We start from the raw sequence: 24,691 nt of genomic DNA, 5'->3' as shown, positions 1-24,691 counted from the left end.
AAGAGGGAATTTCTGATTGCCAATGTGTAATCTCTCAATAAAAAAGGGAGCCTGACAATCGCTGAGTGAACCTGCCAAAAATTATTTCTTCAAAACATATATCAGTTCATATACACGGTCTTCTTGAGAAACATTATAACGGGAGGTTGATCATTTGTAGCTGGGTTCAAGGCACATCGCTGGGGTGGTCCAGACAATTCACAAACGTGGATCCTTTTTTTTTGGGTCACTTCATTGTGAGCCGAAATGAAGTGTGGAATATTCCACAGTTTCCGAAGAATCGCGGCCTTTGGCTGTTCTTTGAGCTTCCTGAAGATTGAGGTAAGTATTTTCCAAGTCAGGCCTGGGAACCACGTTCACAGTGGCGTACGCCACCTCTGTGTCCTCCTTAGGAAATTGAGACAAAAGGAAACCGTTACCACAATGATGCAGAATGTTACCGACAGGTGGTATTTCAGGGAGGAAAAGCGAGCCTCGCCTGTCAGCTGGAGACCCAGCAACACTCCTGCGCGCTGCTGTATTCAGTGTCATTCAGGCACTTAGCCGGACAGTGGAAGGCCTTCCCTGGGATCAAGATCCCCAGGGGCAGAACTGCCACCTGCCGAGAGCTTCTGGCCACCCAGGTGCTGGCAGCTCTATTGAATGGCAGCGCACCGGGGAGGTGGTGGCAGCTGCTGGTCAGACCCCCACCCGTGGTCTAGTAAATAGCCGGAGTGATGGCGGGAGCGGGTCAGGGGATCACGGGGGAGGAGCATCGGCAGCAAGGGTAGGTGGGTGATTCTCAGCTGACCCTTCAATCAGGCACTGAGTGTCTTTGAACAAGAACAACAACCCGCCCCCCCACCCACCCGCCCGCCCCACTCCTCCAACTCCCTGCCCAAGCCCACAAGCAGCGCTGCATGGTTTTGCTTGTCACGTTCCTCGCTTGGCGATCGCTGGGTGGCAGGACAAGGCCACTCATTACCCGTGGGCCAGGAAGGCTCTCCTCAGGCCTTCGCGCCACAGACTTAATCGAGGTGGAGGTGGGAAGGTGGTGGAGTCCCCAACCGCCAGCCTCCCTCCGTGAGGGCCAGGGGCTGGTATAGCACAAGGGGCTGGTTTAGCACAGTGGGCTAAGCAGCTGGCTTGCAATGCAGAACCAGGCCAGCAGCGCTGGTTCAATTCCCGTACCGGCCTCCCCGAACAGGCACCGGAATGTGGCGACTAGGGGCTTTTCACAGTAACTTCATTTGAAGCCTATTCGTGACAATAAGCGATTATTATTATTGATTGTCCTTCCGCCCGATCACCATAGTCCCCATGGGGAAAGGTATTAACGTTTGACCACAGACTTTTATCATACCTAATGAATACTAGAGCTGCAAATGTTCTGTTGCTGTCTATTGTTCTTGTGACTGTTCTATCATTATTTTTCAAGTTGAGGAACTTGAATGAAGGATCAGGGTTAGGAAGGTTTGGAGTAAATGAGTAAAGATATTTCGCTATAGTTGTGGGGGTTTTGAGAGACTGAATCTGGAATGCCGTCCCCACACTCAATAAAGGATATACAGAGGCAGGACAGCAAAGGTTCACTAAAGTGGAACCTGGAATGAGGGGGAACGTCCAATGAAGAGAGGCTGAGTAAATTGGTTTCATCTGTGAGATACCATCGCGTTGAAACCTACAAAACCCAGAAGGGGTTTGGTAAGGCGGACGCTCAAAAGCCTGTTCCCACTGGTCGAGGAATCGAAAACATGGCGCCATAGCTTCAGGTTAAGCAGCCAATCATTTAGGACTGAGTCGAGGAGAAATTACTTCCCTCAAAGGGTTTTGAACCTTTGGAATTCTCCATCCCAGAGAGTCGTGGCCGCTCCATCGTTGAATAAATTTAAGGCTGGGAATGACAGATTCTTGGTCACTCCGTGAATTAAGGGATATAGGGAATGCCGGGAAAATGAAGATGAAAGCCAAGATCAGCCATGCCCGAGCAGGCTCGGGAATCACCAAGACTACACGGAATGGGGGGGAAACTAAGATAGGTCAGAAAGTAGCGGAAAAAGGATCTTGCATAATGTTGTGTCTTTCATGGTCTCAGGAGTTCCAAACATTCTACAGTTAGTAAAACCCACACCCTTTGCAATCCTCTTGCCCTGATCTTATTCCCCATGGCACATTTACCCCCCCCCCCCCCCCCCCCCACCCGCCCCATATGCCTTCCCTCGCTGGACTTTGGCTGCCCTAACCAACCAATGATGGTATCCACCTCTCACACCCCACAACTCACACCGTCCAGTCCTCACGCTATCTCTCATTCCCAACACACCAGCCGCTCGGTGACCCCGGATTGTTACCGGCTAGTCCTGGATCTCTGTCGCCTTGGGGATGGGTGGGGGAACCCTCCTGCTATGGCCCCAAAACTTGGGCCAACTGGACACTGCCATGTGCTGCAATCCAGGAGACTCCTCGGCAATTCACGATGCCGTGGCAGTCCTGTGTGAACTATGCCAAGCACTGAGATTACTACCCGCTTCATAATCTCTTGGTTCGCTGAATCTCTTGGTTCGCTGAATTTGCACCAGCCAGTTTTGACATGCGGAGTACAGATTGGCTCCGATTGAGGATTCCAGTAGCATTGTCACCTTGACAGGGAACCAGAGACAGAACCATAGTCCAAGGAGATAGGGAGAGGGGACAAGTGGGGCTGCACGATAGCACAGTGGTTAGCACAGTTGCTTCACAGCTCCAGAGTCCCAGGCTTGGTTCTCGGCTTGGGTTGCTGTCTGTGCGGAGTTTGCACTTTCTCCCCGTGTCTCCGGGTGCTCCGGTTTCCTCCCACAGTCCAAAGATGTGCAGGTTAGGTGGATTGACCATGCTAAATTGCCCTCAGTGTCCAAAAAGGGTAGGTGAGGTTACTGGGTTATGGGGATAAGGTGGAGGTGTGGGCTTAGGTAGGGTGCTTTTTCCAAAGGCCGGTGGAGACTCGATGGGCCTCCTTCTGCACTGTAAATTCTATGATAAAAAGGTCTGTTGATAGTGGCATCTGACCCCTTTTTTTGCAATCCAGGAGGATTCTATCTATGGTTTCAGTGCAAATTTCAGTCGGTTAGAGGATTATGTCTGATTATAATGAAATGAAAATCGCTTATTGTCACGAGTAGGCTTCAAATGAAGTTACTGTGAAAAGCCCCTAGTCGCCACACTCCGGCGCCTGTTCGGGGAGGCTGTTACGGGAATCGAACCGTGCTGCTGGCCTGCTTGGTCTGCTTTCAAAGCCAGCGATTTAGCCCTGTGCTAAACAGCCCCTGGTAAGTTGGATATTGTGGTGTTACACCTGTTAAAACCAATTATGTATAGATTATCAATCTCCTGGGTTTACCATTGGCCAGAAACTGAAGTGGACAAGCCATATACATACTGTAGCTACAAGAGCAGGTCAGGGACCTGGAATTCTGTGGCAAGTAATGCATCTCCTAACTCCCCAAAGCCTGTCCACCATCTACAAGGCACAAGTCAGGAATATGATGGAATACTCTCCACTTGCCTGGATGAATGCAGCTCCAACAACACTCAAGAAGCTGAACATTATCCAGAGCAAAGCAGCCCGCTTGACTGGCAACCCATTCAACACCTTGAACATTCACTCCCTGCACCAGGAACACACAGTGGAAGCCGTGTGTACCATCTTCAAGATGCAGTGCAGCATCTCACAAAGGCTCCTTTAGCATCACCTACCAAACTTTCACTCTCTACGACCTGGAAGTAGGAGAGCAGCATTTGCAGGGGTACACCACTGTCACCAAGCTCCCCTCCAAGACGCACACCATCCTGATTTAGAAATATATCTTCATTCCATCGCTGTCTTTGGCTCAGAATCCTGGAACTCCCTCGCAGCACAGTGGGAGTACCTACATGGACTACAGCGGTTCAAGAAGGCAGCTCACCATCACCTCCTCGAGGAAATTAGGGATGGGGAAGAAAAGCTAGGCTAGGCAGTGATGCCCATAACCCGGGAAAGAATATAAAATACTACCAGTGAGTTATTCAAATGCTTTCACTTACTCGGTGTGTCTGAGTGTTCCTACCTTTACTACTAATTACCAGCCCAATTCCAGTGAGTTGTTTCTGGTTAATGGTGGAATTAAAGCTCCTTCCACCTGGTTTCCCCCCCTTTGATTTGCTCCATCATTCTCAATTTCTACCCTTGCTTGTCCTATGTTTCCTCTCTTCGCATAATGAGTGACTTCTTCGTCCTCAGAGTTTCCCTGCACAACAGTTCCTGGTTCAAACCCACGGACAAGCACCCAAGGGCAGCATGGTAGCATAGTGGTTAGCACAATTACTTCACAGCTCCAGGGTTGCAGGTTCGATTTATTGGGTCACTGTCTGTGTGGAGTCTGCACGTTCTCCCCGTGTCTGTGTAGGTTCCCTCCGGGTGCTCCGGTTTCCCCCCACAGTCCAAAGATGTGCAGGTTAGGTGGATTGGCCATGCTAAATTGTCGCTGGTGTCCAAAATAGTCCTTCGTGTTGGGTGGGGTTACGGGAATAGGGCAGAGGTGTGGGCTTGGGTAGGGTGCTCTTTCCAAGAGCCGGTGCAGACTCGATGGGCCGAATGGCCTCCTTCTGCACTGTAAATTCCATGATTCTATGACAACGACAGGTGACCAAACTTTTATAAAGTAAATGCAGTCATGTTTACATTTGTCACGTTTTTTGAACGTTATGCGATCAGAGTCATGTGATTGAGTGTCATGTGGTCAGAATGTCATGTAAGGCTGTACCCCAGGGGTGGGAAAACTACGGCCCGCGGGCCGCATGCGGCCTGCCAAAGGTCTTTATGGGGCCCACCAAGTCAATTTTTAAATTAAAAAAAAAAAAATTTAAAATTATTTTTTTAAGGTTAATGGCTGTTGGGTTACTTACTGGTATAGGGTGGATACGTTGACTTGAGTAGAGTGATCATTGCTCAGCACAACGTCGAGGGCCGAAGGGCCTGTTCTGTGCTGTACTGTTCTATGTTCTATATGAGGCGCCCAGAATCATAACCGGGTGAAGTAATTATTTTACTTAATATACTATGCGGCCCTTTAAAATTGTGAATTTCTGAATGTGGCCCTTGCACGGAAAGGTATGCCCACCCCTGCTGTACCCAATCTATGTTTGGAATTGTCTCTTTGGGTCTGCTGTCATGGTGTGACCATTGACGCGACATCATCTCACCTGACGGACTGCCACAGAATTTTCCACACCAGAAAGGTTCTGTCCGGTCGTGACTGCAAAAGAAAATTATCAAACATCATTTTATTATCAGAACTTTATTGAGTTCAAATATGCAAAGATTCTTGATGGGCTTTATTTATTTAATCGATATTTGACCTATGATTTAGGTGGAGATTTTATTCTTCTGAAAGATAGACCTTGTTAGTTTCCAATCGCATCCTCAAGATATTCCATTGTATAACAGAATCTATGGGCGAAATTCTCCCAAAACGGGAAAAATCGTCAAACCGCCGTAAAACCCGGGCGGGTTTTACGGCATCGCGCCCCTTCCCGACGGGGGACCGATTCTGGTCCCCCGTCGGGGCTAGCAGCCCGACGTCGGAGGCTCCGACAAGTCGGGCTTAACGAAAATCGTTAAACCCGCTTGTCGGACTTAGCGCCGGCTGACGCGTCATATGACGTCAGCCGCGCATGCGCAGGTGGGAAGACGCCACCCGCGCATGCGCGGGTGACGTCACCGCGTTTTTGCGCGAAACCCGCGCATGCGCGGTCCGGGTTGCCCCTCAGCCGCCCCGCGTATTGATACTGCGGGGCGGCGGAAGGACAAATAGTGCGCGGGCATCGGGCCCGCTGCCCGCGATCGGTGGGCACCGATCGCGGGCCCATGGCACCCTTGGCACGGCCGTGGTACTGCCGTGCCAATCGGTGCCATGGTTATTTTTTTCCAGGTAGTCACGACGTTTTTACGAACGGCAGGACCAGGTGTGTTTGCCGTTCGTAAAAAGGTCGTAAAGGGCTGGGACTTCGGCCCTTCTAACAGCTGTGAATCGCTGCCGGCCGTAAAAAAACGGCGGCAGCGATTCGTGTCGGGATTTCGGCGGGGGGGTGGGAGAATAGCGGGAGGGCGTCAAAAAAGTCGGGAAGGCCCTCCCGCTATTCTCCCACCCGTCGTGGGGGGTGGAGAATTTCGCCCAATGGGTTTCTAATGTACTGGATTCATAATTTAGACCATTTGAAGACATTACTAAACTGCTTGCAAATCTTCAAGTGCCCTGGAAAGACACAAAGGAGTAGACTTTCCTCCTCCCGGACCTGCATGCATTGGATCACATGGGAGAAGACGGGGCACAAACCTATGTGGCCATTTGCTTTTCACCCTACCCAATCTTCCTCTTGCAATCATAGAATCATAGAAGTTACAGTGCAGAAGAAGGCCATTCGGCCCATCGAGTCTATGCTGGCCCCTGAAAGAGCGCCTTATCTGAGCCCACACCTCCACCCCATCCCCGTAACCTAGCAACCCCACCTAACCTTTGGACACTACGGAGCAATTTAGCGTGGTCAGTCCACCTAACCCGCACATCACGGAGGAAACCCACGCAGACACGGGGAGAATGTGCAGACTCCGCACAGACAGTGGCTCAAGCCGGGAATCGAACCCGGTCTCTGGCGCTGCGAGGCAACAGTGCTAACCATTGTGCTACCGTGGATGTAGGTAATCCAGGATACCCCGGCACTGTGGCAGTAACACCTGACATTCAGCTGTAATGCTGATGATCTGTCAGCATTTGTCACTATGATTCTAGGAAACTGATGACAACTTCTGCTATTAACATACGCAGAGTTCACTGCTTTCATTGATAACCTGCTTCCCCACCGGGTGCGCTGTTGAGGTCCTTGCAGGTGAAAATCAATTATACATTTTATTCTGCGAGTCTGGTTGTAAAAACACTTGAAACAGTTATTCCTCGCTGAATGAGGTGGTTTTTAACAGCAGACTGAATTATAGCTCCTGCTGATCAATCCTTCAAATTGTTTTAAAATCACATCAGCTAAATAGAATCCAGTCCCTCCACCCCCCCCCCCCCCCTCCCTCCCCCTCCCTCTCCTTCTAAATACCTCAAAGAAGACCAGAGGAATTCTCATAGCCATCAGGACCAATATTTACCCCTCAATTCATGTCATTAATCAATGACTCTGCTCATTGCAGTTTTTGGGATCTTGCTGTGTACAAATTAGATGCAATTCCGACATTGCGACAGTCACTGCTCTTCAAAATATTTAATTGGTTGTTAAGTGATTCAGGGATTCCCCGAGGTGCCGGGAAACGCTGCATAAATAAATGCTCATTTGTTCTCATAGTTATATTTGCTGCGGCTGATTTTTACATTCTGTTGCGGACAGAACGTACCGTTTTTCTTCTGCTGCCTCAGTTTTACATAAAGAATAACAGCAGCGATGACCAGTAGGATGAAGAGCGCCAAGACCACCGGCAGGATCACACCCCACGGTCCCTCGCTGCAAAATACAATTCAGATAATGGGGCATGAGACCGTCACAACTGATGTAATCGTACAACATTCCTCGCAAGTTCACTCAGTCGCAATCTGATCAAGTGCAAATAAGAAATACATTTTAATGTTGCTAAACCTGTAGCTCTAAGTGGTGCATGAAATAAGCAACTAAGGGCAGCACGGCAGCGCAGTGGTTAGCACCGTGGCTTCACAGGGCCAGGGTCCCAGGTTCGATTCCCCGCTGGGTCACGGCCTGTGCGGAGTCTGCACGTTCTCCCAGTGTCTGCGTGGGTTTCTCCGGGTGCTCCAGTTTCCTCCCACAAGTCCCCAAAGACGTGTTGTTAGGTAATTTGGACATTCTGAATTCTCTGTCTGTGTACCCGTACAGGCGCCGGAGTGTGGCGACTAGGAGCTTTTCACAGTAACTTCATTGCAATGTAAGCCTACTTGTAACACTAATAAAGATTATTATTATTATCATTCTTTCTGCTGCCATTTAAGGAAACTCTGTGCCTTTGGAACCATACCGTGCCAAGATTAGTTCCTGAACATTTAATGTGTTCCTACTAAATTATTTTTCCTGCTATATTTGCAAATGTTTTTCAAAAGCACATTAAACGTTTCTGTTAAAATAGGAATTTAACGCAAATGTGCGGGTTACATTCTTGTGAACCGACTTACTTCCTGCATTCATGTAATTAGGAGCACAATTCACCCCAATCATTTCTGAGTCTGGTTTCGGGAGGGTGTGGTGGGATGTTTCTAAGGGGCCGCAGTGCCGAGAATGACACAGCCGTTCAATGGCACCTAGCCATGTTTGTGGGCCTCGGAGAATTCCTCCCCATTGAAGCCACACTCGGAGAGGTTTCCTGCGCTGCGGATCGGAGCTCACCAGCAGGTCAGAGATCAGAGTGCGATTCTGAAAGGCCGCCCCCATCTCTACACCCTCCCCTTTCAAGACCCCCCCCTTCACCACTCCACCCTTCCTTCGGCCCTCTCAGGCCCTCTTGGCAGTGCCGACTGGGAACCCTGGAAGTGCAAACCAGCCACCCCGACAGTGCCAGATTGGCACTGCCTGGGTGCTTGGTGTTAGGAATGGGTTAAGAGACATTTCAATTACATGTCAAATTGGTGTTAAGTATCCAATAATTGACATTGATATGTGAAGGGTTTGCAGGTGGCACTTGTGGTGTGTGGTGATAGAGTTTTGTATGGAGTGCGTTCAAGGAAAGTAAAGGTGTTTGGGAAAGGAGCAGAACTCTTGACTCTTTACTCAACAGCAGCCAAAAGCTAACACTTGGTTGGCACTGCCAGGGTGCTAAGCTAGAATGCCAAGATGCCCAGGTGCCGGGGGAGTGCCCAGTCCCAGGCCACCAGGGAAGGGGGGGCACCCTCTGATGCCCTGCGAGACAGCAATGAGGTGCCATCACGCCTGGCCCATGGTTGTGGAAGCTGAACGGCGCCCGATTGAGGCCTCGCTGGCATGGCTGGTGACTCTTGGGCGACGGGTGAATACAGCGACCGGGTATTTAAATAAGCCCAATTACTCATTTAAATATCAGGATCCTACCTAGTGAAGGCGTGATCCAGATCGCGCTGGGCGTAGCGAGTCGGGTGATTGGACCAGCACTCGGTGTGAAGCTTGATTTGAGCCTTTCCTGGAATGCACCCATTGCCTCCGTAATGTGCTCGCTGAATCGCACCCCACATCCAGGGGGCTTTGGGCTTTGTACACACAGTGAAAATATCTCAAACAGGAATTGCTGAGAGATGAGCTGTGTTCTGGTGAGACGGCATCTCTCTGAGATTCCAAGATGGCGCCGGAGCGAGGCGACTCTCTGCGAGTTCACCCAACAGATCAGCCCATAATTCACCCATACCCAGCATCACAGCTTCCGAAGTCAGATCGGCCTTCCTGAAAGTGAACACTTGGAAGGCGACAGGCCCGGACGGGATCCCTGGTCGTGCACTCAGGGCCTGCGTGGTCCAGCTGGCAGAGGTATTCGCGGACATCTTTAACCTGTCCCTACTCCACTCCGAGGTTCCCACCTGCTTCAAGAAGACCACCATCATACCGGTACCAAAGAAGAACCAGGCAACGTGCCTCAATGACTACCGTCCAGTGGCCCTGACTTCAGTCGTAATGAAGTGCTTCGAGAGGTTGATCATGAAGCGCATCACCTCCATACTCCCAGAATGCCTTGATCCAATTCGCATATCCGTTGCAAACGGTCCACATCAGACGCCATTTCCCTAGAGCATCTTGAAAACAAGGACTCCTACAATAGATTCCTATTTATTGACCACAGCTCCGCCTTCAACATCATAATCCCAGCCAAGCTCATATCAAAGCTCCAAAACCTAGGACTTGGCTCCCCACTCTGCAACTGGATCCTCGATTTTCTGACCAACTGACCACAATCAGTAAGAATGAACAACAACACCCCCTCGACAATAGTCCGCAGCACCGGGGCCCCGCAAGGCTGCGTACTTAGCTCCCTACACATGACTGCGTGGCAAAACTTGGTTTCAACTCCATCTACAAGTTTGCTGACGATACGACCATAGTGGGCCGGATCTCGAATAACGACTAGTCAGAATACAGGAGGGAGATAGAGAACCTAGTGGAGTGGTGTAAAGACAACAATCTCTCCCTCAATGCCAGCAAAACTAAAGAGCTGGTCATTGACTTCAGGAAGCAAAGTACTGTACACACCCCTGTCAGCATCAACGGGGCCGAGGTGGAGATGGTTAGCATTTTCAAATTCCTAGGGGTGCACATCTCCAAAAATCTGTCCTGGTCCACCCACATCGACGCTACCACCAAGAAAGCACAACAGCGCCTATACTTCCTCAGGAAACTAAAGAAATTCGGCATGTCCACATTAACCCTTACCAACTTTTACAGATGCACCATAGAAAGCATCCTATCGGGCTGCATCAGCCTGGTATGGCAACTGCTCGGCCCAGGACCGCAAGAAACTTCAGAGAGTCGTGAACTCCATCTACACCTCCCGCTGCCTGGGGAAAGCGGGCAGCATAATCAAAGATCCCTCCCACCCGGCTTACTCACTCTTCCAACTTCTTCCATCGGGCAGGAGATACAGAAGTCTGAGAACACGCACGAAACTGACTCAAAAACAGTTTCTTCCCCACTGTCACCAGACTCCTAAATGACCCTCTTATGGACTGACCTCATTAACTCTACACCCTGTATGCTTCATCCGATGCCGGTGCTTATGTAGTTACACTGTATACCTTGTGTTGCCCTATTAGGTATTTTCTTTTCTTCCCATGTACTTAATGATCTGTTTAGCTGCTCACAGAAAAATACTTTTCACTGTACCTCGGTACACGTGACAATAAATAAATCCAATCCAATCCTCTGTTGAGGCTGCATTACAGCAACTTCCCAAAGCTTGTTCAGCAACAGCTTCCAAACCTGTGATATCCACTGCGTCACCGTGCTGCCCGTCTATATCCATTTCTAAGGTTCTTATTTCCTCATTGCAATTTACTGTCTCACCTGTTTTAGTGTCATCTGCAAATTTGTCCATAGAACTTTCTATCCCTGTCTCTGAGTCATTAATATAGATTGTAAGTAGTTGGGGCCCAAGCACCAAACGCTCTGCAACCCCACTAGTTACACCCTGCCATCCAGAAAAAGGCCCGTTTATCCTGACTCTCTGTCTTCTGTCCGTCAGCCAGTCTTCTATCCAAGATAATAAATTACCCCAATCCCATGTGATCTAACATTGTGCATTAACCTTCTGTGCGTCACCTTATAAAATGCCCTCCGGACGTCCAGATATACTACATCTACAGGATCCCCATTATCCACTTGGCTTGTTACACCTTCAAAGAATACAGATAGCATGTACGAATACTACAGAAGCAAATATACTGAGTTCAGTTTTTACAGGACTCACTTGTGAAAGTTAGCAGTGGTAGAAGTGGTGAGAGCTGTGGTAACAGGAGTCTTGTTACTTTCTGTTGTGACAGTAGATGGGCTCATTGTTGACCTCTGTGGTTGGCCTATAAGAGACAAACTTGTTGAACACTTTATTATTAAATATACTTTTTGTGCACAGTGAATTGGGAGGCAGCTGAGACTTGGACAATGGGGGGGGGGGGGGGGGCGGTGACAGGAGGGCCGCCCAATGTATTGTCAGCGGCAGCAACCTCAGTTACACAACGAGAATTCACCTACCCCCAGTTGGTGGGATTTTAAAATTATTTTGTGGTATGTGGATGTCACGAGCAGGGTCAGTTTTTGTTGCCCATTTCTAATTGCCCTTGCACTGATTGACTTGCTTGGCCATTTTGGAGAAGTGGTATTAGTGGAGGTGCAGCTTCCTGAGCAGTGGCTCTCTGATGACAGTCGCTACTCCTGACAGGGGAGGAGCTGCGGCGCGCGTGACCATGTTCCAGACTTTGAGAAGGTCCTGGTAAAAGATGGACAACACCTGCAAAGAATTGTGACGATAGGTCTGGTCTACGAACAGGTGTTGCATGTCATAGTGCAGGCCGTGCACCTGGTGGAAGAAATGCGTCACCAGGGGTACATCGTCTAGGAGGGGCCTTAACGTAAAGGTACTGCTGCAGAATCTGAAGATCACCACCTGGATTATTAGCACCCTTCCCCCTTGGTTTCTGCAGCTGTCTGCACTCTGTTCCCTTGGTTTCTGTAGCTATCTGCACTCTGTTCCCTTGGTTTCTGTGGCTATGACTCATCTTTCATTCACACTCCAGTATAAATATTTCCCACTTTCTCGGTCTTTTAGCTTTGACCAAGGTCATCTGGACTCGAAACGTTGGCTCTTTTCTCTCCCGACAGATGCTGCCAGACCTGCTGAGATTTTCCAGCATTTCCTCTTTGCTTTCAGATTCCAGCAACCGCAGTAATTTGCTTTTAGCCCAGAGTATTTGCCTGGGTCTCTGGATTACTAGTCCAGTGACAATACCACTACACCACCGGCTACCTCTCTGCCTCTTGTCTCCTTGCAATTAAACCGATTAATTGCCCAATTAAGGGCCACGTTCTGCTGCAATCAGCAATTTCCAGGTATTGGGAGCAGCTGCCACCACAAGTTGAGACATCCAGATAAACCCTGGCCTTTATCCCAGTGGGTTCCATGGAAGGGGGAAGCCTCCATGGCCCATAATGGAAGGTGCACCCCCTGATGGCTGAAGCCTGCCGACTAGGCCCCAGCTTTGTAAATACTATTCTCTGATGGTGCCTCAGAGTGGAGATGCTTCATCGTCATCCTGTCGCCTCAGCAGTGGCCACACCGTTTGGTGACATTGCCAAGTCTGTTGATCTGCTGGTCCTCTGGTGGGACAGGTGGTATTTCTGATTTCAAATGTTAAAATTTTGACTGAATAAATTAAAAGGAAATCCGTTAGTATCTTACCTTCAGATAATTCTATGTCAACAGAAACCATTTTATTATATTTAAATAGTCTTGTTTCTATCACACACCAGTATCGTCCTCCATCGCTCTTTATTAGCTTATCCATGGTCACTGAAAATATTCCTTGTGTTTTGTTGTCAGTCAGAGTTACTTTTCCTTTTTCTGGATGTTCAGTGGAAACCACAACAGAACTTCCTATGTAATAAGAACCTTTACACCATAGTTTAACATTGTCCTCGTATTTCCGATCATACTGACAGTTCACAGTGATTGATCTTCCTAATTCCCCAGAAACCTTCTTGGGTCCAGTTAATTGACACAAATCTGTTGGGATATTAATGACGAAAGGTTATTAATAGCTTCATCAGAATCAACAAAAACAACAACCAAGTAAACGCGGCTGTTTCATTGTTAGGGCAATCTCCTTTGCAATTACCGATCAAGTCACATTTCCCCAACAATCATTCACCTCATTTCACCAACAATCTGTCAAATCACTGCCTGTACACAGGTCAGAATATTACATTGCTCTGGCAAGGTCCTGCCTGACCCGGGAGCGTGTGTATCTCACAGAGAGGCGTCAGGAGCTCATCCCAACGTCATTGTGCACTTGCAAATTATTTCAATTGGCGGGTGCACGTGAGGGTCAGATGTGTGCCCACCCACAATCACTTTAGGGGCACTTTAGCCCAGTAAGGGATCAATGAAAGCAAAGTTTACGTGGCCCATCTAATTTTACAGTTGCTGGTAGGGCCGATTAGTCAGAGAGTCTTTTGATTTAACTTCAATTTCAATCAATGGAGGGTGGGGTGAACTGTCGGACCGGCAATAACAATTAAAAAGGTATCAGGGATGAGATTTATGTTTAAACATGTGGCCTAGACACCCTTGACAAGCACGGATGCTTGAGTGCTTGAGTACACGAGTGTGTGTATGAGTGCACGAGTGCTTAAGTGTGTGCAAGAGTGAGTTTTGTGAAGAGGGGAACCACAAATTAATTAAGCAAAATAAATTTAATTGATACAAAGATGGCAGTTTTTGTTAAGACTACAGCACGTGGGGGCTCATGGTTACCACTGCAATCCAACTCTCTGTCTCGCGTGAATTGATGGTCACATCACGGACATTGGAATGCATCAGCGAGCAGGAACGTTACCTGGAAACATTTTTCCAGAAGGCAGTCCACACTGTCTTGATTAGCATCCTCTGATTTGTTTAGTGATCAGGGACTGAAGGGTGTGACATGTGAGTCAAGTAGGTTAAGGGGATTGAGAAGGAGGGAGTGCAGGATCTTCAGCCCTTCCAGTTGAACAACAAGTATGAGGGGTGGGATTCTCCGACCCCCCGCTGGGTGGGAGAATCGCTGGGGGTGGGGCGGCGTGAATCCCGCACCGCCCCCCCCCCCCCCCCCCCCCCCCCCCGACGGCGCCTGCCGAATTCTCCGGCAGCAAGGTTTTGGCAGGGGCGGGAATCGCGCCGGTCGGCAGCCGCTGTCAGCACCCACTTGGCGATTTCCTGCTCCGCGATGGGCCGCGCAGCTGCCCGTTTTCGGCCGGTCCCGCCGGCGTAAATCAAACCAGGTCCGTACTGGCGGGACCGGGCTCTGCGGGCGGCCTGCGGAGTCCTTGGGGGGGGGATCTGGTCCAGGGGGTGCACCCACGGTGGCCTGGCCCGCGATCGATGCCCACCGATCCGCGGGTGGGCCTGTGCCGTGGGGGAACTCTTTCCCTCCACGCTGGCCGCTGTAGCGGTCTGCCATTGCCGGCGCGGTGAAGAACCTCCCTGTGCATGCACTGGGTTGAGGCCAGCACACGCTGGCGCTCCCGCACATGCGCCAACACGCGCCGGCCGGCAGAGGCCCTTCGGTGCTGGTTGGCGCGACGCCAACCCCTCCAGCGCCGACCTAGCCCCCGAAGGTGCCCGACCCCGGAGTGGTTCACGCCACTCCATCGTGTCAGTCCAGTCCGCCCCGCTAGTGAGCGGAGAATCCCGCCCCATATTCTTGCAGATTGTTTAGACAAGATTAAAGGGCATAGTGTGGATGGACAGACTGACATTGGCACCAAGGGACTTCATCTTCAAGGCAGTACCTCAGGGTCGAGGATGACTGGTTCCACTCTGGGGAGGTGGGTTCTGCGGTGGCTGAATAGGCCAATCGTGGATCCGCAGGCGCTGCCAGAGATCTGGCAGGCGGTGATTGATGAGGTGGATGGTTGGGTCATTCTGGATTCTCAATCTCTTTCCACGGTTTACACTTGGCCTGTGCGTGCTCCACCCTGCGACGCCCGAGGTGATTGGCTTCCGCGCCGATGTTTTTTCCCAGTTTGTTTCTTCTCAGGCAACCAATTCCCACCTGTTCCTGGGGTGTTGCATTTATTTATGGAAACTTTCAGAGTGTTCTTGTAGTGGTTCCTCTGCCCTCCTGGTGATGTCTTGCCATTGGGGAGCTCAGATTAGAGCACTTGTCTTGGGAATCGGGCATACGGGCAATGTGGCCCACCCATTGCAGCTGGTCGAGCGCGACCAGTGCCTCGATATTGGGGATATTGTCCTGGGAGAGGGCTCTCAGGTTGGGACGCCTATCCTGCCAGTGGATTTGCAGGATTTTGCGGATGCAGCGTTTGTGATATCTCGCCAGGGATTTGAGGTTTGCGATGCTTGTTATATCTCACGCGATCTAACGTTGCCATATTCAAGTGAGTAGTTAGTGAGAAGTTGCGCAAGGCTCAGAATCGAATGGCCCCACCTCCGAGACCCTGCCATGGTGCTGGTTTCCACAAATGTGTGCCAGGCATAATGTCATTTGGGGATCGCCGTGGCGATCGGAGGGCTGGGGGTGTCAGGCTCTGGGCACGGTGGCACTCCTGATGCCACGCCGGCACCTTGGCACTTCCACGCTGGAATTCTGGCAGTGTCACACTGTCACTACCACTCTGGCCCTGCCAGGGTGCCCAAGTAACACTGACAGGTGGGCATGGGCACTGCCAGGATCTCAGGCTGGCAGTATCAAGGCACCTATGTGCCAGGTTACCTGTGCCAGGGATTGGGACAGGGGCTGCCCGGCCCTAATGAGATGGATTATGGGGTGGCTCGTGGAGCCCCTAATTGGTAAATTGGGGCACTGGGTGGGACCCGGAGGCTGCAATGGGTGGTTGAGAATTGGGCACCATTTAAAATTGGTGCCCAGATCTCTTCCTGCATTGGCAAGCTGAGCGGGAAATGAGTCCAAGTGGGGCGTTCCTCTCCGAGGCCGGAAAAAGAGTCCTATATAATAGCGGGATCGTTCTCTGTGCTACCAAGCGTCGGAAACACCGTGGTAAATGCGCCCAAAGCGGGACTCTGTTTTTCTATTAAATTGCACCCATCGAATTAGTTTGGGTGGAACTAAGAAACAGCAACAGGCAGAAAACATTGGTGGGCGTAGTCTATCGGCCACCAAATAGTATTGGTTTAGTAAACCACAATATACATCAGGAAATTAGCGATCTGTCTGACAAAAATAATACAATGTTCTTGGAAGCTTTGGGGGCTGGTTTAGCTCAGTGGGCTTGACAGCTGGTTTGTGATGCAGAACAAGGCCAGCAGCGTGGGTTCAATTCCCGTATCAGCTGAGAATTCTGAATTCTCCCTCTGTGTTCCTGATCAGGCGCCGGAATGTGGCAACTAGGGGCTTTTCACAGTAACTTCATTGCAGTGTTAATGTGAGCCTGCTTGTGTCAATAAAGGTTATTGATTATTTATTTATCAATGTACTAATAGGTTAGGTGAACCTAATTAGTATTAATGTTGTGGAAGATGAATTCATGGAATGTATGGGAGATGGATGTCTAGAATAGTGCACTGAGGAACTTGCTAATTTAGATCCAGTATTGTGCGATGAAAATAGGCTAATTAATAATAGTATTTCGGAAAGAGTGACCACAATATGAAAATACTTCACACTAAGTTTGAAAGTGATGTCGATCAAACTGAAACTAGGGTTTTAAATCTAAGCATCAATGTCTGAGAGACAGCAGGGTGACACAGTGGTTAGCACTGCTGCCTGACAGTGCCAGGGACTCGGGTTCAATCCTGGCCTTCGGCTACTTTTTGTGTGGAGTTTGAGCTTTCTGCCTGTGTCCGTGTGGTTTTCCTCCGGGTGCTCCGGTTTCATCCCACAGACTAGTGTCCAAAGATGTGCAAGTTGGGTGATGTTATGGGTTCCGGGGATAGGGTTGGGGTTGTGGGCCTTGGTAGGCTGCTCTTTCAGAGGGTCAGTGCAGACTCAATGGGCTGAATGGCTTCCTTCGGCACTGCAGAAATTCTACGGTTCTGATTCAACAAGATAACCATGCAATAGGGGGACAGGGGGGTTAAGGCAGGTTCTCTGTGGCTCCGTTAGTTTGTAAACACACAAAGACTGAATTGGCTAAGGAGGTGGCCTGTGCTAATTTCGTCACTAAAAAGCAGATGGGAAATGATGTCGGACGACATGAACAGGTACAGGAAGAGAATTGTCAGCTCCGAGCTGATGCTGAGAAATATGATGAAATAATCCCTGGTAAAGACATGTGTCGCAATGCAGATTCATTTAAACAGAAAGAACCACTCAATGTCTATTCTCACGCTGGTGATCTTGGCTGAAATAAAACAGCCGATTGTGAGTCTTTGTTCTCCAAATCTACTTCTATACAGAAGAAGAATATTCCACAGTTTGCCTTTTAAGACACACATACATGTCTTCTAGGTTCCCTATTCATCTATGCAACCTGCTGAGGGAACACCATGTGAATCTGCTTGAGAGCTTTTACTGAGGTCAAGGTGCCCCCCCCCACAGAACTTGTTGTGTTAAACTGAAAAGAGAACAAACAGTTAGTTTCCTGTGATTGATGAAGAGCTGGTGTTTCAGGGAAGACAGAGCTGCGACGAGGCAGATGGAGTGAGAATGCAGAGGGGGAAGCGCGGAAAGGAGCGAAGGCTGATTGAAGATGCTGGAGGAGCAGATTCGTGGCTTTTCCAACAACACCTACAACTTGTAACACCATCCGCAGCTCACACCGACAAAACCACCGGTGCCTGAGTCAGTTCAGTGTTTCTGGGTCGCATCAGCTCAGGTTGCAAAAAAATGCTTTTTAAGAATATTAAAGATCAACGTTTAAAAAAAAAGGAACTCACTTGATACCGGCATTAGAATTAGAAGAGCAATTAATTCCATTGTTCGGAGTGTTTTGGGTGGGTGATGTCTCCCAGCTCAGAGCTCTGCTGTCTTCCACTCTGGCGGTTTTCTACTTTGTATTTGTCATTTCCTCCTTCAAATTGCAGCCAAATTTCTCAGTTCCTCTTTCAGAATGTGAAAGAGGTCGGGCACCAACTGCAGAGCCTGTATCCATGTTCCCCAACCTGACTAAAGGCCTGGGTCGTGGGACACTTACATTCCGGAGACTAAATAAATGGGGAGGGGTCTGTTTCAGTTTAGGCACCTTAATGGTAAATTCTAATACTCTGTATTCAGGTAGACTACTCTTTAACCTCTTCTTACACATTAACAGTTCCAAGTGCTTCCTCACACGTTTCGAAAAGGGAAACAGTCTGTTGAATAGACTCTATTCTAATCAATCACCGTGACAACATAAATGTGGCAGCTGAGGGAGGTTACTTTCACGAGCAAGAAAATAACTTTCCAATCAACATTCTCCCCAAATCGCGTTCCATCATCAACTTACCTCTCAGAATAAAATTCCTCGCCGGCTGCGGAAACCGTTTTCCCCACTTTCTGACCATGAGGGGGATTTTTGTCGGCCAGGATTGAGCTAATTAGAGAGGTTAATGAGTTTACTTGGTTCCTGCTGCATCATTTCGGTAACTACAATATATTTTTATGCCTGCCGTGTTGGAGCCTAAACGTTTTCTGGAACACAGTCTGCACTGATGTCCAAATGCGTGTCTCCAAATTAACAAAGGCCATTCTGCACTGTCTCGATCCGCACGTTTAAACAGCATATTCTGTGAGTACATGACCGGTTATGCAGTCTCATGGTGTTATAACCTGCCTGCTTACCACTGGCTGGGGACTAATGGCAATCCAACAATCCTTTGGGAGTATGAGCTTCCCCAATGAGGCGGCGGGGGGGGGGAGGCGGAGAAATCGTCAGCAGACTCCCTGCATAAATAAAGCTGGCCAGTTTGGAACCGGCTAGAGGAGAGTGAGCAGCTAGGGAAATTGCTGCTGCTGCTGCTGCGTATATACGTTATTGTAAATAAATGTTATTTCTTTCCATCCTTCAACTTGTGCTGGATTCTTTGGGGCCCTCGCAAAACGTGGCAAATGTCTTCCCTCCTCTTATCTGTGGTTAGCAGTGCTTCCTCACAGCGCCAGGGGCCCCGAGTTCACTTCCGGCCTTGGGTGACCGTCTGTGTGGAGTTTGCACATTCGCCCCCGTGGCTGCGTGGGTTTCTCTGTGGGTCTCCGGCTTCCTCACACAGTCCAAACGCTGGCCAGCTGTTAATTATACATGGCATGAAAATTAAAAACACAAAGCGGTAATCTGTATCTGCACTGACTGAAGTCCACCTGTAAAAAAGCGGCTTCCATGAAGTATACGTCAGCACCAGTTTATTGGAACAGACTTGAGGAAAGCTGTATAGTCAGGCTCGTTTTCTGTCTGGATATGGGAGCTAAAACCTATTTGGTTTGAATGTTTTGTTCGCCAGTGTTATGTTGCTGTGCTTCTCATTATTTCAATCCTGTCAATGGAAATCATGAAAGGCATTGGCTGGGATTTTCCCCTCCTGTTCTTTACGGATGGGGAGGTGGGGGGGGGGGGGGGGGGGGGGGGTTGAGAGCGTTCCCGGGGGCACCCCAAGGTTGGAGGGTTGAGGGGGGATTGAAAACGGGGGGCGGGACCTTAAAGGGGGATGGAATTGATTAAGGCAGCCTTCCAAACTGGCACCCTGCTGTGCTGCTGAGGGTGAGAGAGGAGGTAAGACATGTTTCTAGAGGCCCAACCCTGGGCTGATAGCAGTGCCGCTGGCTGAGGGCAGGGGGAGTAGCGGGGTGTGTGACCAGGAGATGGCCCGAGGTCCGGGAATGTCATCCCAAGTCCGGGTTGTCCGGGCACGCACCACCATTGCTGTGGCCATCTGGCTGGGCAATTCACTGACTGCCCACCATGACCGTCAATGTGCAGAGCACCAACGGCTATATGGGGGCCCTGCCCCACTTCAAGCCATCCCACTAGGAACCCCCAGATTCTCGGCAACCCATGTACAGGGCGTGCGTGGCCCAGCTCAGCCAGTGACCCTCCAGGTGACGGCATCACTCAGTACACCCTTCCAAAGAACTGCTCATCTGCAGGGAGGGACGCGGGGGGAGGGGCAGAGCACAGTCTGAACAGGAATAGCAGATGTATGCACCGTGGCAATTGCTACATTCTCCCTGGCACACTGGCACTCCCAGTGCCCTATCACCTCCTCCACCCTCAGGGTGCCTGATGGCCCCTGCGCTGCTCTTTGGGATGGGGGTGTGGCGAGAGGGAGCTCCGGCAGCTCTGCCATCACCTGGCACTGCCAGTCCTGGAGGTCTGCACTCATACCGACCAGGGTCTCAATACTCGCGTCCATGGAGCACAGGGACTACGCCACGTCCCCCTGGGACTGGGCCATCTCACTCAGGGACTGTGCCAGGTTCCTTTATGGTTGGCTCTGATCATCCAGGAACAGGCCAATGCTTTTGACTCCCGCAGCCAGAGCCTGTTGTGTAGGGCCATGCTCTGGATGGCCGCAGCAATGTCCATGTGGCCCTGACACATGGCCACCCTGACCTGTGCCTCAGCCACTGCCCGCACAAGATGCCCCATGCCTTGGATATCCTGACCCATGTTTTATACCTTTGCACCCATGTCCTCCACATGGATGCCACCCATGCGGTGTTGGCCTGGGTAGCAAACATGGTCTGCAACGCCTCCTGCAGGGGGCTGTACTCCTCCAACTGCACCTGCAGGTGCTGGATGTTTGCTGGCACCCCCTCCCGTAGTCCCCGGCTCGGAGTCTGCATCTCCAGCATTGATGGGACCACCACGTGCAGAAGTACCCGACCCTTCTGGACGGCAGCTGGTCCCTGGGGTCGGGTGTCCTCCGACCGCCCGTCCCCTCGCGTGTTCCCACCTCCACCTGATGCATCGCTGCATGTGCCTGCTGCTCAACAGATAGTGTCCCAGGAGCCTCTTCCAACTGAGGTGAGTGTCTCTGGGTGGTGGAGGGTGCCGGTGACAGGTGTGACCAGATGTCGGTGCCGTCCCTGGACATGTGCCACGGAGTGATGTGGGATTGCGGCGGAGGGGGGGGCGGGTGGGGGAGCGGTGTCCCGTCTCATGGCCTGGTGAGTCGTGGGGTTGTAGTTGGGGGCGGGGACACAGGCCGATTCCGCCTGGTCTGGTGGTGACCCTGCAGGACACAGTGCAAAACGTACGGTGAAATTGCGGAGAGGCGCGGTGTGGGGGGGGGGGGGGGGGGGGTCAGTGAGGGGTGCCTCATGTGCCATAAGCACATCGCAACGAAATGGGGGTATCTCATGCCGACTTCCGCTTCTGCGACTACCCTCTTCCTCACCCCGCCAAACAGGTCCGACACCCTCTGCCCCACGATGGTGAGGGGCCGCATGTCTGGAAGCCCCCCCTCCCCAGTCTATTCTCTCTCCCTGCGGTTATGGGCCACCTTATCCTGGGGGACAGATTATGCGCAGTGTAAGACACTCGGACATGGGCAGTGCACGGGGTCTGCAGATGGTGACCTGTGTGTGCGGGGCACACCCCATGGTGAGTCGGATGGGTGTTGGCATGATGGGGGTGGGGGGTGGTTGTGGGGATGGGTGTGGGGTGGGTGGGCAGGAGTGGCGCCAGGGGCAGGAGGCGGTGACTCACCTGGGCCACCCTGAGGAGTTTGTGCAGCTTTGCCCGGCACTGCTGACCGGCCCTCGCGGTGGGGCCCACGGCTCTCCTGCCACCTGCGGCCAGGCCCAGTTAACACGGCGGGTAGTAACCTCCATCCAACTCCGGGGAACAGGGTTCCTGCGTCTCCTCCACAGCATCTGGCAATACCTCCAACTCTGCATCTGTGAATCCCGGGGCCGCTCTCTGGGGAGCCATTTTCTTGGCTGGAATGAGTGTGTGTGGGGAGTGGAGCTCTTATCCGCAGCTCCAGCTTGTCAGCCTCTCCGGTACCAATCCTGACTGCAGCAAATCCAGCGCCGGCGGCAGATGGAATCACACTGGTTCCACGTGCCGCGAGTGCCGTCCTGAATTGCTTTGGGACCGATGCCGCCATCGGGACCCTGGAACATCCACCTTCCAGCCACAGAGTCGGCGGTTATTCTCTCAATCGGAGAATCCAGCCCAATGTTTCCCAACCGTGCGCTACCAGATAAAAAAGGAAAGCTTCCACGGACAACGAGGAGAGGCGACACCGCTGTTTCATTTACTTCCATTTTACTGTAATATAGCCTTTTAGTGGTCTGACCTCTGTGTGTATAGGTTAACATTTAATGGTATTAATGGCAGGTGCTCGAACTTCTGATTATAAATAGTCTCTGGTATCAATGATACAGCTGCACCCATATATGTTTCCAGTTTGATTTGGTTACCATCTAGTTTTGGGAGTACCCAAAGACATTGTTAATCACCCTGTCCTGACAAATCATCCCCTGAGGGGTCTCAAACTTAGTTTATTAACATGTAAACTCGACGAGTAGGTTGAGATATATTTTTTCTCTTACACATCTTAAGTGTTGGTGAGGTTTGCCGTGCCCAGCACACTTTGGCAACATGACCCTTTTTACCACAGCACTTATGCACTTATTTTCTGTTCTCCAGCATTTCCCCATTGAGTGTCCAACTTTCTGCTCGTCGATGACACGGTCGAACCCTTGCAGACTTGTTTTTGGCCGCCTCCATTTTGTGCATCTTCACTCCAGCTCCTATCTGTGAATTGGCTTTTGCTGCGAGCTTCATTGATGTGGCAATTTCTCCAGCTGATTTGAGTTAAATCTCTTACAGTAAGCAGCTTCCTCTGAACAGCTTTGTTGTGGAGGACTCATACCAGCCTGTCCCAAAGGGTGTCGTCAATTGTAGTACCAAACTCTTTGCATTTTGCTCACTTTCTTAAGGTCACCAAGAATTGTAACCTTCTTCCTGACTGGAAACGAAACCTTCCTGTAATTGTAAGTGGTCACGGTCAGAAATGCCCTTCTAGAATTTTCATCCATTTGTTGTAGGTATTATCTCCCAGCTTTGCTGGGTGGACCAAGGTTTACAACAGCATAAAAGTTTTACACCTCACCGAACTGAGAAATATTGCAATCTTTGAGGTCCACAGATGTTTGAGTTGCTAGGAGGACAAATGGAAAGTTCTCTCGATGCAAGTTCCAACACTCACCGTCATCATCAAATGTATCCACGGTGCCACCATTTCCCGCAATTCCAGATACCGGCGCCTCGGGAATATACTTCGATCAACTTTCCTCCCTTCCGTTTTTTATCATGTGTGAAACAAGAGGTCTCCTGATCCACAATGCAACATAAAAATGTCTCTTTTGCCTGGACTCTGGTTTGCCTTATTGGGGTAGTGACATGCACAGAATCGGAAAGACTTTTGAATCCCTAATCCCACAGCCCGTTTCATTCCGCCAGGCGTGTGGTTCCTGCAGCCCAGACCAGTGCTTCCCAACCTGTCCAGTAAAAGGGCACACTTCAATGAGAAATATAATTCCACAGCACAAACACTTTTTTTTTCAGCCAAATTGATTGCTTATAAACACCCCACATTGTAGTAGCGAACCGACTGTGGCCAGTCACATACTAGGGGAGGGGGCATAAACTGTGCCACAATTCAGCAATCTGCAGCAAAGTGTTCCCCCATTGTACGACCATTCATTCTGGGAGATCAGTTTAAATCCGCATTCGGACTGAGCTTCACTTTAATTCAAAGCCCTTATATTCAGTGTAACAATAATTCCAGTGAAAATGATAATAGTTTGATCAACGTATTATTTTAAATTTGTGGCAATAATGATATTAAAAACCCTGGTTTACAACATTGACAGGCAGTGTGTCTACCAAAGCGGTAATTAAGGTATAGTAAATTTGAAGAATTCTTTGATTTTAACCATTTACTTGTTTACAGGGAGATGGTGGATTGAACATTATTTTAATTGCTGGAGGTCCCCTGGAGTGTAGATAATTTGAGGGATTTTGTTTAGTCCCAGCTAAGCAGGTCATGGGACATCTTAGTGGGATATAATTAATAAGAGGGGCCTGTGTGTCTATGGTTTTGCTATAGGATTTGAATCTGACAAGACAGATTCAGGTTGTTCCTGAAAGGGTCTCTCTTCCAAGGTCTGGCAACAAGTCCAGACAACAACAAGTAACCCTGATTGCTAACTTTATTTCTGAGTGGATTTTGACCTGCATTGGGTTGCTTAGTTGGAATATGTACAGAAGCAGGTGTACTGAGCGAGTTAAGGTTTTTCCTTTCATTTAGAACTGTTTAACTGTTAATTGTAAAGCTATTTATTTGATGTCAATGTGATTCATTCTGTGTTTAAATTAAAGTTTGTTTTAACATTAAAAAATACCATTTGGTCAGGTTCATCATTCCTGGGGCGATGTACCCCTGTCTCACAGTTTTCCATGGCGGCTTGATCTTGCGGGTCGGCGGAGGGAAAAGAGTGCGTCTTTTAGAGACGCCAGCCCGACGATCGGTGGGCACCGATCGCGGGCCAGACATCTGCTGAGCACGCCCGTGGTGCTCGATCCT

The 24,691-nt window shown here is 50.0% G+C and overlaps 1 protein-coding gene across 1 annotated transcript; it reads right to left on the bottom strand.

The window, feature by feature from the left end:
* Window positions 1–231: 231 nt before the first annotated feature.
* LOC119978184 (CMRF35-like molecule 1) lies at window positions 232–18,457 on the bottom strand. Its single transcript, XM_038819614.1, has 6 exons — window positions 18,059–18,457; window positions 12,905–13,228; window positions 11,420–11,525; window positions 7,388–7,494; window positions 5,197–5,249; window positions 232–387 (listed from the first exon to the last, which is right to left on the bottom strand). The coding sequence occupies exons 1-6, from the start codon at window positions 18,096–18,098 to the stop codon at window positions 232–234; spliced, it is 786 nt and encodes a 261-aa protein (XP_038675542.1). The 5' UTR covers window positions 18,099–18,457.
* Between the last annotated feature and the right edge of the window lie 6,234 nt (window positions 18,458–24,691).

Source organism: Scyliorhinus canicula, chromosome 15, assembly GCF_902713615.1.
Source record: "Scyliorhinus canicula chromosome 15, sScyCan1.1, whole genome shotgun sequence".
NCBI lineage: Eukaryota > Metazoa > Chordata > Chondrichthyes > Carcharhiniformes > Scyliorhinidae > Scyliorhinus > Scyliorhinus canicula.
Note: the sequence above shows the minus strand (reverse complement) of the source record. Positions and strands in the feature narration are given on the sequence as shown.